The sequence below is a fragment of the Rhinoraja longicauda genome, chromosome 8, assembly GCF_053455715.1.
Source record: "Rhinoraja longicauda isolate Sanriku21f chromosome 8, sRhiLon1.1, whole genome shotgun sequence".
Taxonomy (NCBI): Eukaryota; Metazoa; Chordata; class Chondrichthyes; order Rajiformes; family Arhynchobatidae; genus Rhinoraja; species Rhinoraja longicauda.
In genome coordinates, this window is record NC_135960.1 from 2,806,842 (window position 1) to 2,823,811 (window position 16,970).

A 16,970-nucleotide genomic window follows, 5' to 3' on the forward strand; every position below is an offset into this window, starting at 1 on the left:
AGAGCTGGATAGAGCTCTTAAGGATAGCGGAGTGAGGGGGTATGGGGAGAAGGCAGGAACGGGGTACTGATTGAGAGTGATCAGCCATGATCGCATTGAATGGCGGTGCTGGCTCGAAGGGCTGAATGGCGTACTCCTGCACCTATTGTCTATTGTCTATTGTCTATTGAGAATGGGATTGAGAATGAAAGATAGATCAGCCCCGATTGAATGGCAGAGTAGACTCGTTGGGCTGAATGGCCTGATTCTGTCTGTATGACTTATGAACAAATAAAATTATTTTGCGGCTCAGTCAAATCAATGTGGAGAGCCAGAAGTTTGGTTCATGAGGTAGTTTGGTTCATGAGGTAGTTTTTATTTAATTTTTTAATGAATCAGGATGTTGTTGACAATGCCAGCATTTACTGGCCACATCTCATTGCCCCGAGGTTAGTAGTCACGAACAGATCACACTGGGTAAGGATGCCAAACTTCCTTCCCTGATAGTTTCATGATCACCATTACTGATCCCAAACAGGACTCAAAGTACTGGAGTAACTCAGCGGGTCGGGCAGCACCTCTGGAGAACACGGGCAGGCAAGGTTTTGGGTCGACCCAAAACGTCACCTATCCGTGTTCTCCAGGGATGCTGCCTGACCTATCAAGATACTCTAGCATTTTGTGTCTATTTTCTTTGTTTAGTTTAGTTCGTTTAAGTTTATTACAGTAATGTGTACCGAGGTACAGTGAAAAGCATTTTTGTTGCATGCTATCCAGACAGTGAAATGACTACACATGATTACAATCAAGCCATCCACAGTTTTAAACGGTTTAATTATAATCATGTATGGCTTTTCCACTGTCTGGATAGTACGCAACAAAAAAGCTTTTCACTGTACCTTGGTACACGGGACAATAATCAAGCAACATCTGTAATTCCTTGTGTCTATACTTTACAGAGAAGGCAATGGGCAACCCTTGACACCCGTACTAATTAAGAATCTATCTATCTCTTTACTGCCCAAGATCTTTTTGCCCAAGATTCCTGGTCTGCACTATTTGTCGTAATTGATTGGGCAAAAAGTCATAAGGTCATAAGTGATAGGAGCAGAATTAGGCCATTCGGCCCATCAAGTCCACACCATTCAATCATGCCCGATCTATCTCTCCCTCCTAACATTCTCCTGCCTTCTCCCTATAACCCTTGACACCCGTACTAATTAAGAATCTCTATCTCTTTACTGATACTTTAAAATAATCCCAGACGGCCTCCACAGCCTTCTGTGGCAAAGAATTCCACAGATTCACCATCCTCTGACTAAAGAAATTCCTCCACATCTTCCTAAAGAAGAATAACCTTTATTGTCATCCAAAAAAATAAGTCTTTTGGACGAAATTCCGTTACCCACAGTCCAACAATAAGAGCAATAAAAATAAGCAATAAAACACACAATCAAAAACCAACACAAAACAAAAAAAAGAAACATCCATCACAGTGAGTCTCCTCCAGTCACCTCCTCACTGTGATGGAAGGCCAGAATGTCTTTTCTCTTCCCCTGCCGTTGAAGTTGCCACATTCCAGGCCGTGCCGGATGGTGAAAGGTCCGCAGCGGGCTGACCCAAGCCCCGCGATTCGGGGCGGGCGAAGACGCTGCTGCTGCACGTCGAGTCGGTCGTGGCCCCCGACATTGAAGCCCCCGCCGGGCAGAGAAAAATCCTGCGGCCTATTTCAGGCCGTGCCAGACAGTGAAAGGTCCGCAGTGGGCCGACCCAAGCCCCGCGATTCGGGGCAGGCGAAGACGCTGGACGCTGGCGGCACGGTAGCGCAGCGGTAGAGTTGCTGCTTTACAGCGAATGCAGCGCCGGAGACTCAGGTTCGATCCTGACTAAGGGTGCTGCACTGTAAGGAGTTTGTACGTTCTCCCCGTGACCTGCGTGGGTTTTCTCCGAGATCTTCGGTTTCCTCCCACACTCCAAAGACGTACAGGGTATGTAGGTTAATTGGCTGGGTAAATGTAAAAAATTGTCCCTAGTGGGTGTAGGATAGTGTTAATGTACGGGGATCGCTGGGCGGCACGGACTTGGAGGGCCGAAAAGGTCTGTTTCCGGCTGTATATATATGATATGATATGATATGATAAAGGAACATCCTTTAATTCTGAGGCTGTGGCCTCTGGTCCTAGACTCTCCCACTAGTGGAAACATCCTCTCCACATCCACTCTATCCAGGCCTTTCAGTCAGCAGCTCAGTATTACTAAGACCTTAAGGGAGCAAAGCACAAGAGGTGAACTTGATATCGCTGACGATGGTAAATATTCCCATCATTACTGGAGGAAAAGTTCCCTAATGGGCTGCCGGCTGTTACCATGGGTGTGGTTGTAGTTTCATAATTCAGGAACCAAGAGTGAGGTTGAGGTCAAAGGGATATGGAACAACAAAGGATCACAAGTTCTATTCCAGCAACGAGGAAAACAAAAATCAAAAAGTGATTAAAAACTATTAATGGGAGGGTTGACCTCAGTAAAGATCTATTGTAAGATATTTCTAACATTACATCTAGCCAAATCCAAAAGGTTGTGTGAAAACCTAAGATAGATCAATTTAAAAAACGAAAAATGCTGGTTTACCATAAGGACACAAAGTGCTGGAGTAACTCAGTGGGTCAAGCAGCATATCTGGAGAACATGGATAGATGTTTCAGATCAGGGTGCTTCTTCAGACCTAACCCAAAATGTTGTCTATCCATGTTCTCCAGAGGTGCTGCCTGACCCGCTGAGTTACTCTAGCACTTTGTGTCCTTATGGTAAACCAGCATCTATGGTCCCTTGTTTCTACATACATCTACTTACGCTGCACCTTACAACTCCAGGGACCAGGATTCAATCCTGACCCGAAACTGCCTACGTAGAGCTCTTCTCCGTGACTGTGTGGGATTCCAGTTTGCTTCCATGTCCCAAAGTTGGTTCATTGATTGGCGGCTGTAAACTGCCTCCAGTGAGGCTGGATGGGTGTTTGGGGAGAGTTGATGAGCATATAAACAAAGAGATTCATGTAGATGGGTGCAAACAGACTTAAGAACAGTTTTTACCCCAGGGCCATACGAGAACTGAACACTACCTGTGCACTAGGCAACACCGTTAAAAAATCTTGTACTTAATTTAATTGTATTTATGTATTTATTTGTTTTTGCATTTATTGCATATATGTTTGTACGCACCGTCAGGATTGGCTGTTTTTTAATTTCGTTGTACTCGTTGCAATGACAATAAATGAATATTATTATTATTATTATTATTGATTATTAGTACGCATCTTTAGTTCAGTTTAGTTTAGAGATACAGCGCGGAAACAGACCCTTTGGCTCACTAAGTCTATGCCGACTAGCGATCCCTGTTACACTAGCACACACTAGGGACAATTTACATTTTTTATCGTAGCCAATTAACCTACAAACTCGTAACGTTTTGGAGTGTGGGAGGAAACCAGAGAACCCGGAGAAAACCCACGCCGTCACGGGAAGAACATACAAACTCCGTACAGACAACACCCATAGTCAGGATCAAACTCGGGTCTCTGGCGCTGTAAGGCAGCAACTCTGCCACTGTGCCGGCCCAAAGTCCCCTGTGGGACTGAAAGACATTGTCAAGTGCCATTCAACTCTATAAAACAGGTTAACTAATAATAATAATATGTGTAGGAAAATAACTGCAGATGCTGGTACAAATCGAAGGTATCACAAAATGCTGGAGTAACTCAGCAGGTCAGGCAGCATCTAGGAGAGAAGGAATGGGTGATGTTTCATGTCGAGACCCTTCTTCAAACTCTCCTAGATGCTGCCTGACCTGCTGAGTTACTCCAGCATTTTGTGATACCTTCCATAATAATAATAATATGGTATTTCCAATGTAAGAGACATCAGTGAACTCAAACGTGATAAGCATCAGGGCTCTTGTCCAATCCAAGATGGCGGCCAAACCAGGCGACTCTGTGTGTGCTGGTCACACACGTAGATCTGCAATCACGCATTACAATCGCTCCACACCTTTAAATCACTACTCCAACAGCAGATCTTGCACTAAATATTATTCCCTCATGTATTTTATTTGTACAGTGTGAACGGCTTGATTGTAATCATGCATTGTTTTTCCGCTAACTGGTTAGCACACAACAAAAGCTTTTCACTGTACGTCGGTGCGCGCGACAAGAAGCTAAACTCAACTAAACTCAAACTCAATCAGCCTTTCACTCCTCAAACCGAGGCAAAAGCACACACCTTAACTTCCCTGTAATGCCAGTGTACAAATGCAGGGAAAACAAGCACAGTGAATATTTTTGTCACAATGACGTAATAGGTAAGGAGAAAGTGACACTTGATAATTGCAGGAAAAAAAACTGCAGATGCTGGTTTAAATCGAAGGTAGACACAAAATGCTGGATCTCGGGCAGCATCTCGGGAGAGAAGGAATGGGCGACGTTACGACTCGAGACCCTTCTTCAGCGTCTCGACCCATTCCTTCTCTCCCGAGATGCTGCCTGACCCGCTAAGTTACTCCAGCATTTTATGTCTACCACTTGACAATTGCAGTAGGCATCTGTACACCACTAACCAGCTTTGCAACTTTAACCAGAACAGACATAGGAGTCAAAACAGCACAAAGTATTCAACAAACAATTTCAGATTATTTTATCTTAAAAGACATGCAAATAACTGGATAGCAGACAGAACACATCGATTACACACACACGATATTATAGAAAAATTAGGACAAGGCATCAATGGGGAGTTTAAATTCAGAAAGCGACCAAATTCCTACAATGCGGCTCGTGAGGAATTACGACATCGAAAATAAAGTGACTTTAACAACTGACGAGGCTATAACAATGGAATCAGATCAAATACAATTGACCTAGTAATTTATAATGAGTTAGTGCCAACAAATGAAGGCAGTGACACTATATTGCTTCTTACAATATCCCTATGATTTTTCAGCAATGATTTGGTGTACAGACAAATGTTGCCCGTTTTGTGTCGAGCAAAAATCCCACAGACAGCATACAAGTAGAAAAAGATTTACTCGATTGTATTTCGGTTGATTTCTGAAAGGATATGCATAAATAATTGCACTGGTGATGTAATATTGAAACGGTCAGCATTTTTCTTTGGTCTGAAGTGATGCCAGCAATGCCAATGCAGAAGGTTGAAACGTGAAAAGAAACCTGAATGGTCTACGCTCTCTCCCCCTAACCCTGTTTTTTTGGGCAGGCGTTTGAAAACTATCGGAATTCTCTACTCCAGAGTAGTTGTTGAGTACCTCCAAGGTTGCGATCGATACATTTCTAGACACAGTGAACCAAGGGATATTGGGTTCTGGCAAGAAAATGCAGAGCTGCAGATTTGCCAACGATCTTGCTGAATGATGCAGCAATATTGGTGACTGTACAAAATACTCCCTGCTTCTGATATTGTGTGACATTTTACCGAGTTAACCGAACCTGTTTCGACGGGGACAGGGACTAATTACAAGGCTCTTTCAAAGTGGGGTTGCAAAGGTGAATGGCTTCCTTCTCTGCTTTATTGCTCTATAATAGATTTAATTTTAGAGATACAGCATGGAAACAGGCCCTTTGGCCCACCGAGTCCACGCCATCCAGCAATCACTCGCTCGCACTAGTTCTGTGTTATCCCACATTCCCATCCAGAAGCCAATTCACCTGGAGACCCCCATGTCTTTGGGATAGGATCACAGGGAGAACGTGCAAACTCCACATAGACAGCAACCGAGGTCAGAATTGAAACATTATGGAAAAGCCCACACAGTAAATGCTACAGTTCCTATTCACTACATACACTAATTCCATGGACTTTAGCTTCCATAGCACCATTGCAACAGCCATTGTACAGTCTTTGTTTACATAAAAGTCCTAAGGTTTTCCTTCTTTAAATTTACACTGCATTTTTAAGCTGAATTGGGAATTGTTGTCGGCAGTATTTTGTACCTCTATCCGCCTGCTCCACGTTAAAAACTAAACATTCACATTTCTTCCAATAATTAATTAAAGGTAGCAAGTAATCACCAGTCCTCCAGAAAGGATGTCACTCCATGATAAAAACAAAATAAGATAAATGTCTCTTCCTCTCCATATTCTAGATCCTCCAAATGAACCAAAATAGAAAGACTAATCAACTATGCAGGCCTCTGTTGGGTCACAGCACCATGCTGCTCACCTTTTTTAACATCGGCACTGATAAACATGCTTTGCATCTCAATCCTTTTCATCATATTTAGTTCAGTTTAGAGATGCAGCGCAGAAACAGGCCCCTCGGCCCACCGAGTCGGCGCCTAGCGGCGATCCCCGCACACCAACACTATCCTACACACACACACACTAGGGACAATTTACAATTTTACCAAAGTCAATTAACCTACAAACCTGCACGTGTTTGGAATATGGGAGGAAATTGGAGCTCCCAGAGAAAATCCACGCAGGCCACGAGGAGTACGCACAAACTCGGTACTGACGGCTCCCGTAGTCAGGATTAAACCCGAACATCTGGTGCTGTAAGGCAGCAACCCTACTGCTCCACCACCGTGCCGCCCTTTTAAAAGTTTTTTCAAAAGATATTTGAAAGGTATTTAAAAATAAGAGGTATTTAAATTTTTGAAAGACCAGGGAATTGAGGGTAATGTGGAATTGGCATGGAAAAAAGGCATTGAAGTTTGGGGCAGATCAGCCATAGTTATTGTGAATAGTAAAACAGGTGGCCCACTCCTGCTATTTTCTAGCGTTCAATACACTGTTGCTTAGAATTACTCAAGGTTCAGAGGTGGCGTGCAATGCGGAAGGAAGAAATATGTTAACTACTAAGAGGCCTATGCACATTCAAGTTCCAACAAGGAACTGAAAGCTTTCTGCAGAAATATTCTGACTAAAAGCTTTCGCACTTCTGTTTATGGAAATGACTCAATCGCAGGTGGCAAACGGGCAACTGGACATTCCCAAAAGACGAGGCTCTTCATCTTGAACAGACATGGAATAAATGCTTGTGAAGTGGCAGGGGTAGGTCGAAAGATGCTCTCGTAGAAAGGGGTGAACAGAGCTGGAGGTGGTATTTCCTGAAAGGGTGATGCAGCGTTGAGGAAAAAGATGCAGCGCGGAAACAGGCCCTTCGGTCATCCGAGTCCGCACCGACTGGCGATCACTATACATTAACACCGCATTAGGGACAATTTACACATATACCAAGCCAATTAACCTACAAACCTGGATGTCTTTGGAGTGTGGGAGGAAATCGAAGATCTCAGGAAACCCATGCGGTCATGGGGAGAACGTACAAACTCCGTACAGACAGCACCCGTAGTCGGGATTGAACCTGGGTCTCTGGCACTGCATCGCTGTAAGGCATCAGCTCTACCGCTGTGCCACTGAGCTGCCCCTGGTTCGTCTCCGAACTATCTGCTTTCCTTTCCTGTTTGGAGCGATCCTAGGCAAGGCTTCCTCGCAGTTTGCTGAGCCATGGATGGACTCACACCAGCTCATTCTGAAACCAGAATCACTGCGCTGATTTCAAGTTCAGAACTTAGTAGTGTTGTGGAAGTGGGGAAGGTCTTTGGGGTGAAAGATAGGGGGCTAAAAAAAGACCTTATCAAATTAAAAAAAAAGACTTACAAAATATTAGAGAGATGGTTGCCATGACCCTTAGGGTCCCAAAGTAAACACATAACCCAATTACAACCAACCTCTACCCCCTATATGCAAGACCGATGGAGTTTGCAAGTCTAAAGTGCAAAAGATAGCTGAGAGGTTTCCACACTTGTCATTGAAGAATAATCCTTATTCAGTTAGTTCTCTGATGCCAACCTTAAACCAGAACATGCTGTTGAAGTCTACCTTTATAAATTGTGTCCTATTTGCACTAGTTGTGCAGAGTTTAGCATTGCAAGGCCACTCTTTCACTTATCCCCTGAGAGCACAGTCGGGATCAGTGCACTCCAGTTGCGATAACTTCATAGCTGGTAAACGCTGACGGAAATGGGTCGAGAGGCAGAACTGCATTCTCCAACATCGTGACTAAAATGAAAAAAAAAGGTTCAAGTCTTTCACGTACGACGAGGCCATTTCTCTACCAAGACGCCGTGCGCATAACATTTGCGAGGAATCATAGCAGCTACCGAGCGATTTAGCGGCTACGATGAAGAGACGAGAGGAAGTGACGGAACAAAATAAGCAGCCGATTCCTGAAGGAAAGTGGAGAAGAATGTGCGATTTCATCCACTCGATTCCCCATCGAAAATCGAAAAGACGTTGAGTGGAAGATGGTGTGGGAACTCACAGGGTCCTGCCCGGCTGACAGATAAGCTGAAGGTAGGCTGTTCTGCGCTTTACCCCCGTGTGGAAATGGTGCAAGTCTGATAGATGATAAATTCAGAGCGCCTCCTGCAGCAGATGGAGCCCCTCCAGGTTTGCACGGCCAAGATCAGATAATTTTGGTCTCCTGGACAGATCCCGCGGGCTGCAGTTGCTCAGTCTGGTTCAACACCCAGGAAATGTTAGGTCTCTCTTGGAGGTTAACAACCATCATAGAGGTGAGCAGATGTTGCAGGGACTGTGTGTACCTGGACAAGAACAAGATTCAGAGGCAAATTCAATGTGCTGACATACACAAAAACATCCTCAACATTGAATTATTAAGAAATATTTAGACAGGTACTTGGATAGGAAAGGTTCAGGATATAGGCCCAATGTGGGCAGATGGGACTAGTGTAGATGGGGCATGGAGATCGGTGTAGGCAAGTTGGGGTGAAGGGCCTGCTTTTACGCTGTACGACTCTTTTTGCAGCATAGAAACAGGCCATATAGCTCAATGAGTTTATCTGTGTTTACACTGCACTGCACCATTCTTCTATCCTGTTGCTCCTACCAAACATCTCCTATTCCTTTCTTCAACATCTTACTGAATCTCTATAGAATAAAATGGAAGAGGATGAGGGGTGGGCTTATTAAGGTCTATAAAATCATGGGATCGGGAAGACGCAGTGAGTCCCTTGCCCAGAGTACGGGGAATCGAGAACCAGGGGACATAGGTTTAAGGTGCCGGGGGGGGGGGGGGGGGGGGGGGAAAGATTTGGAATCTGAGGGGTAACTTTTTCACACGAAGGGTGGTGGGTGTATGGAATGAGCTGCCAGAGAAGGTAGTTGCAGGTACTATCACAACGTTTATGAAACATTTAGACACGTACATGGACAGGACAGGTTTAGAGGGATATGGGGCAAACGCAGGCAAGTGGGACTATGGTAGATGGGACATGTTGGCCGGCGTGGGCAAGTTGAGCCGAAGGGTCTGTTTCCACGCTGTAAAACACTACGACTCTAAAAGGACATGTTGTTCCTGTTCATCTTCTGACAGTCAGGCTAACTCTTGGAAGTGGGAACAAAAAGGTACAGATTGGTTAATTCTAACCACTCTCATTGGACACGGAAGCTTCTCCTTAGGGACGCAAATTAGAACATACACAAAAAACCTGCCACGTTAACAACTTTAAAGACCTCTGTCAGCTCATCCCAAATGCAGAACATTTATTTTGTTTTAAGCAATGGATTAATTTGCAGGACTGGATAGTCACTTTTGCATTGACTTGTCTTAGCACAAAGAAACAAACAAACTAATAAAACATTTTGATATTGAGCGTCAGAGCCTGGGAACAGGTTCCTCACCCAACGTACCCACACCAACCAACATGTCCCATCTACACTAGTCCCACCTGCCCACACCAACCAACATGTCCCATCTACACTAGTCCCACCTGCCCACACCAACCAACATGTCCCATCTACACTAGTCCACTTGCAACGTTTGACCTCTAAACCAATCCTATCCATGTACCCGTCCAAATGTTTCTTAAACATTGCAATTATTTTTTTGTTAACCAAATCTCTTTAAACCTTTGTAAAATTTGTAATCCTAATATCTTTAGGAAAGGAAACCTGCAATCCTTACCCTGACTGTGTAGGAAGGAACTGCAGATGCAGTTCACTGGCTATATTTAAGAGGGAGTCAGATGTGGCCCTTGTGGCTAAAGGGATCAGGGGGTATGATCGAAGATAGACATAAAATGCTGGAGTAACTCAGCGGGACAGGCAGCATCTCTGGAGAGAAGGAATGGGTGACGTTTCGGGTCGACTCGGGTCGTCTGAAGAAGGGTCCCGACCCGAAACGTCACCCATTCCTTCTCTCCTGAGATGCTGCCTGTCCCGCTGAGTTACTCCAGCATTTTGTGTCTATCCTTATCCTTACGCAGAGTCACCGAACTTGTTGACTACAAATGCTCTCAAATTGGCATTTTAAGCCAGTTCAGAGGACAACGAGTACTATCCTAATCTCCACGTGCTGCCAATTAATACATTTTTGAAAACATTAGTGTTTTAAAAATATCGCCTGCTTTGTACAAAGACCGGTCAAGATATTTGCCTCTCCTTTGTGCTATTCTTTGAGACGATGGTGGTAGAAACTTTCGCATCCACTTCAGCAGCAAAGGAGTCGCGCCTGAACTCCTCAGCCCCTGATAGAGGCCCCTCCAGCAGCCCTGAGATCCTGTGCTGTTCCCTTAGAGCGTCAGACCATTTTCACACTCCAGTTTCTGGAGTTCAGCAAGTTCAATACCTGAGAGATGAATCATCAGCGGATATGGGGTGACTGTAATATTTTTGCCTCCGCTTTAAACTGACATCAAGTCTGTCTTTACACACCAACCCAAGTCGGCAAAAGAACTTATCACGTTTATTCTGCATTTACTGCACAGATACTCTTCCCATAATATCCAATGAAATGCAAGTGACAACCTTGGAATGGCAGAGACGGGAATTAAAAAAACATTATTCCGATAACGTGAATTATTAATTGGCTTTTGAAGTGTCAGGCCGTGGGGATTGCTGTCTCAATCTGCCCAGCTCACGTTATACGCCACGAGCTTGATACCCAATATCCCAAGCTTCCAGGAAGGTGAACATTTGCAAATAAATCGCCATGAATCCTGACACCTGTTAGTCCACGTCATCAGTTCAAGCTAGAAAGTGAACAGAGAAGATTTCAAGCTGGAAAGGCGACAGAGAAGATTTACGAGGATGTTGCCAGGACTCGAGAGGTCTGAGCTATCGGGAGAGGTTGAGTCGACTGGGACTCTATTCCTTGGAGCGCAGGAGGATGAGGGGTAATCTTATGGAGATGTATAAAATCATGAGAGGAATAGATCGGGTAGACGCACAGAGTCTCTTGCAGTAGGGGAATCGAGGATCAGAGGACATAGGTTTAAGGTGAAGGGGAAAAGATTTAATAGGAATCGGAGGGGTAACTTTTTCCACACAGAGGGTGGTGGGTGTATGGAACAAGCTGTCAGAGGAGGTAGTGGAGACAGAGACTATATCAACGTTTAAGAAACAATTAGACAGGTACATGGTTAGGACAGGTTTAGCGGGATATGGGCCAAATGCAGGCAGGTGGGACTAGTGTAGCTGGGACATGTTGACCAGTGAGGGCAAGTTGGGCAGAAGGGCCTGTTTCCACGCTGTATGATTCTATGACTCTATGACCAGCATTCAGGGCAGATGGATGGTACACAAGAGAGAAGGCCGATTCAAAGTTTGTCACTTCCAAACTGTTTAAGATGAACAATCTTCCCCCTTCACAAGCATTGAAAGAGTGAGAGAGATTGCAGCTTCAGTTACCTGCAGTTTTCTGGAATGGTTATTGGGTTCTGCACAGCCAAAGCGACACAATCCCCTTTCTGGAAGATGCCATCGTACGGTCCTTCCAAGAACATCATTGCGTACAGCACACATCCCAGGGACTGGAAATGAATCAAACTTGGGCGTCATCAACAGCTCAATCACTAACAGGGGCTTGGCACCTGATGCTATATAAATCTCCGTTAGGCCGCATATGGAGTTTTATCATGGTGTTCTGGGCACCTTATTACAGGAAAGATGCGGCGGATCTGGAGAAGGTGCAGAAGAGGTTGACCAGGATGCTGAGTGGATTTGAGGATATTAGCTGTTAAGGGAAATTGGACTAATTTGGATTGTTTTCTCTGGAGCATAGGAAGCTGAAGAGAACTGATAGAAACATATAAAATTATGAGAGGCATAGATAGGGCAGGCACAACCCGTTTCCCAAGGTGGAAATGTCTTAACAATAGAGAATATCACGAAAGGAGTGAGGGGGAAAGCTTAATGGAGCTGTGCAGGACAAGTAATTTACACAGAGAGTGGTGGGTGCCAGGGGTGGTGGAAGCAGATATTATTTAAGAGGCTTTTAAATAGATACATTGATATGTTGGGAATGGAGAGATATGGATCACGTGCAGACTGAAGGGATTAGTTTAATTTGGCATCATGTTTTGCAGAGATGTCATGGGCCGAAGGGCCTATTCCTGTTCTATATTACAATGAAAGATGAAGATGGAAAAAGATCGCGCAAACATTTTGATAACGCTAGTTATTTTGGAGAGCCACTAGATCGTGGGAGACGTATTCACTAAGGGGAGAGAATGGAGATCAGACTTTACTTTAAATACACTGATATTTTGCACTTGATACTGTGGAAGGGATATATAACCTTCTGCCTTTCATAGACTTTACAAAAATAAATCCTGGCCTGGACTTTTGGCTATCAGTGAGGGTTGGATGCATCCGTGCATGCAATTTGAAACCCCGAGCCTGCTTAGGTTCAGTATTCCTTCAGCTCAGGAACTAGTGTGACACTGAGTTCACAGTGAAGCAGTTCTGGTATCAGAACACATTGCAACCACTCTACTGGTCTTACATAGAAACATAGAAAATAGGTGCAGGAGGAGGCCATTTAGCCCTTCGAGCCAGCACTGCCATTCACTGTGATCATGGCTGATCATCCACAATCAGTAACCCTTGCCTGCCTTCTCCCCATATCCCTTGATTCCACTAGCCCCTAGAGCTCCACCTAACTCTCTTTTAAATTCATCCAGTGAATTGGCCTCCACTGCCTTCTGTGGCAGAGAATTCCACAAATTCACAGCTCTCTGGGTGAAAACGTTTCTTCTCACCTCAGTTTTAAATGGCCTCCCCTTTATTCGTAGACTGTGGCCCCTGGTTCTGGAGTCCCCCAACATTGGGATCATTTTTCCTGCATCTACTCCAGATTACAACAGGGTTCTGTTCCCAAGAATCATTTGTGACCCAGGTAGTTCAGATTGGAAATGCAGCCGCCAACCGAGATCCCAGAAGATAAGTGATGGGGGCAGAATTAGGCCATTTGGCCCATCAAGTCTACTCCGCCATTCGATCATGGCTGACCTATTCTTCCCTCTCACCCCATTCTCCTGCCTTCTCCCCATAACCTCCCCGACACCTGCAGATTCCTGCAGCCCCGAAGTAGATGACAAATCCATCCTGCCGGCCTCCCTAACATTGGTTCCAATGTACGGGCTGTACATAAGTCAAGCGTTCGCAAGCTGGGGAGAACCCGCACATCAAACATAATCTAAACACCCAGTTTCTATTCAAACACCAGTCCCCGTGAGCAATAGCACACGGAACCTGACTGAAGACACAAGGAACTGCAGATGCAGGTTTACAAAAGTCCGAAGTCTGCAGAAAGGTCCCGACCTGAAACGTCACCTATCCATGTCCTCTAGAGATACTGGCTGACCCATTGAGTCACTCATCAGCACTTTTTTTAGTTTGGTTTAGAGATACAGGGCAGAAACAGGCCCTTTGATCCACACCGACCAGTGAACCCTGCACACGACCACTTATCCTACACTCTAGGGACAATTTACAATTTTACCAAAGCCAAATAAACCTGCAAACCTGTACGTCTTTGAAACGTGGGAGGAAACCGGAGAAAACCTACGCAGTCACAGGGAGAGCGAACAAACTCTGTACAGGCAGCACCTATAGTCAGGATCAAATCCGGGTCCCTGGCACTGTAAGGCAGCAACTCTACCGCTGCACCACCATGCCACTTGACTGAAACTGCGGCAAAGTTTCATGATAAGAGGACTACATTTGCAAAATTAAAAGCAACAGGCCAGATTTCCAACTAGTGTGCATAAAACCAACAGCTGCCACCTACAGCAGCGCAGTCTCCAGGTACGAGAGCCGGGGAATTATAACACCTTCATTCTAATCAGGGATAGTAAATTTAACAGCTTCAGAATACACACAAATTATAGAATGATCTTGGAGTGGATGAAGAGGCTGCAAAATATAACTTAAATATAAAGGAAATGTAATTGTGAACAAGAGACATTTCTTTTGTGAGGCTGAACGCACTATGGGAACTACGCTCGCCCCCCTGCAGGACCTATACATCAGGAGGTGCAGATCCAGAGCCAGCAACATTATGGGGGACCCCTACCACCCCAGCAACGGACTGTTCCAGCTGCTACGATCAGGCAAACGCCTCCGCTGCCACGCTGTGAAAACAGAGAGGACGAGACGGAGTTTCTTCCCACAGGCCATCAGGACTGTTAACTCTCTTATCACCAGGGACTAATTTAATTTACTGTATTAATTTTTTTTTTGTGTTAATTTTTTTTTCTATTCTGTTTTGTAGTTTAGCACAATCCGCAGGCGTTGCCACTTTCATTTCACTGCACATCTTGTATATGTATGTGACAAATAAACTTGACTTGACTTGAGAGTTCACTTCTAAGATTAGTGAATGGGGCTAAAACCATCAAAATGGAGATGAGGAGGAATGTCTTTAGCCAGAGGGTGGTGAATCTGCGGAATTCATTTGGCAGCCAAGTCATTGGGTATTTTTAATGTGGAGATTGACAGGTTCTTGATTAGTAAGGGCGTCAAAGGTTATGGGTGTAAGTTATTGGGGCAAATCCTCCAAGATTATGGAAGAACTCGGGGAGAAGGACCTGGACATTTTTAAAAACGGACATGCTGGCTGCAAAAACACAACAAAAAAAACCCCAAGGGATCACAAAGGAAGAACAAGTTCAAAGCCTGTCTGTGGGCCTGGGCAGCCACATGACTATGGGCCTGTCTGTGGGCCTGGGCAGCCACATGACTATGGGCCTGTCTGTGGGCCTGGGCAGCCACATGACTATGGGCCTGTCTGTGGGCCTGGGCAGCCACATGACTATGGGCCTGTCTGTGGGCCTGGGCAGCCACATGACTATGGGCCTGTCTGTGGGCCTGGGCAGCCACATGACTATGGGCCTGGGCAGCCACATGACTATGGGCCTGTCTGTGGGCCTGGGCAGCCACATGACTATGCGAGTGGTGAGAACAGGAAAGGCCGGGACAGAGATAACGAGATTACATTGGAAAGACAAAGGAAGGAACCGAGCCCAGCAGGGGGGGGGGGGGGGGGTGTGAATAGCCCAGCAGTAAGACAATCACCATCGTAAATGGCCCATCCATCGGGACAATGGGAGCCCATCCAGGTGATGGAATAACGATTAGGCCGATGCATCGTGACATCAGCAAAAACCCATTATCATTGGAAGCCTATTGTTCATGCTAGATAAACTGGCAATCATCGAAAGACCCTTTTGTCCAGGGGATCACCTGGGAGTTTTCAAGGGAGAAACTCTCGGGTAGAAAAAGGGAGCAGGCAAGCAAGAGAAGAGGCCCCTTCTTGGTTTCCGGCTGCTCTGTTGGACGGCTCCTGACCCTGCATCGATCTAGCTGTAAGTACCCCAGATGACCTGGTGAAGTTCCCGAAATAGGATAGAGGTTGAGAGAAGAAGGAGCGGGGGGGGTGTATTTGTAATTAAATTGTGTAAAGTAAGTTTTTTTACGACATGCCCGATAATTTTCTTTCCATAGTCTTAGTTTAAAGCATAAGTTTAGTCACGTATTATGTAGTATTGGTGAGATTCGATTTTCCATTTGTTTAATAAAGCCTGTAAATTTTAGACTCGCTTTGAGTCCGTCTGGGTTTCTGTTTTCTCTCATCAGAACGCTCTGGTCAAGTTAACCTTTTATCATATCCCACCATAATTCCGAGGTCTAGAACCCAGGGGAATCCGGGCGCCTCGAAACGCCCACTCTCCCTTTTGTATTCTCTCTTGGGAACCGCTCGAGTGGAGTGGTGGCCGGGGTGGCCGTTTGACCCACCGACAAGGGAGAGAATCACTCGGGCAGTTGGGCCCGAAGTGGAGCAAAGGGAACTAAACCCCTACATGGGGAGACGGCAGGAGAATGGGAAAATAGATCGGCCATGATTGAATGGCAGAGTAAACTCAATGGACTGAATGGCCTAATTCTGCTCCTATGTCTTGTCTAAGTGGGAAAAGTTACTGAGAAATATATTTAGTCAGAGTGGTGGGTTTTGGAATTCATTGCCCACAAGGGGATAGAGGCTGAAGCACATTGCATTTAAAAATTACAGGGTAGCGAATTACAGTTACTTGAAATACAGTAACTTACAAGGATGTGGATCAAGAATTCGAAGAATTATATAAGCTGAACAGTACAATTCTAAAGAGTGTTCAGATAGGGAACTAAATATATTTACATACACATCTTTGGAAGTTTTAAGACATAATGTTGAGAGAGCAATTGGTAACGAATATCGGATACTGACCTTTGTATTTAGAATCGGTGCACAGAGGCCAATTAGCTTGAATGTTCAGGCTACAACTAGAACATTGATGCTCAATTCTGGTTACCACACAACGAAAGATACGAAAATAATGGAGAGGGTCAGAAAAAATTTAAAATGCAACAGCTGTTCCCATGAGCAGATGCTTTGAGGATCGGATGACATTGATTCAAAATGATGGCCAAACGTCATTGTAGTGAGTGAAATGTGAGTTATGATCTGGAAATGTTGCTCAACAAGGGTGATGAAAATAGTGTCAATCAGAGCTTTCAAAGGGATTGAATGAAAGGCCCAAATGGTACCTTTCTGCGATTTCTCTCCAAATAGTCCATAGTTCATAGCTCACTAAAGATAGCAACACAAGTAGATCGGGTGGTAAAGAAAGCATATGGT

At 44.9% G+C, this 16,970-nt stretch overlaps 1 protein-coding gene across 1 annotated transcript in view; it reads right to left on the reverse strand.

The window, feature by feature from the left end:
* Window positions 1-4,649: 4,649 nt before the first annotated feature.
* stk16 (serine/threonine kinase 16) overlaps window positions 4,650-16,970 on the reverse strand; it is a 47,215-nt gene continuing 34,894 nt past the window's right edge. Inside the window, exons 7-8 of the mRNA XM_078403275.1 lie at window positions 11,702-11,823; window positions 4,650-8,595 (exon numbers count right to left, since the gene is read on the reverse strand). Of these exons, the coding sequence (XP_078259401.1) occupies window positions 8,457-8,595; window positions 11,702-11,823 (261 nt within the window). The 3' untranslated portion in view covers window positions 4,650-8,456. The remainder of the gene's footprint in view (window positions 8,596-11,701; window positions 11,824-16,970) is intronic.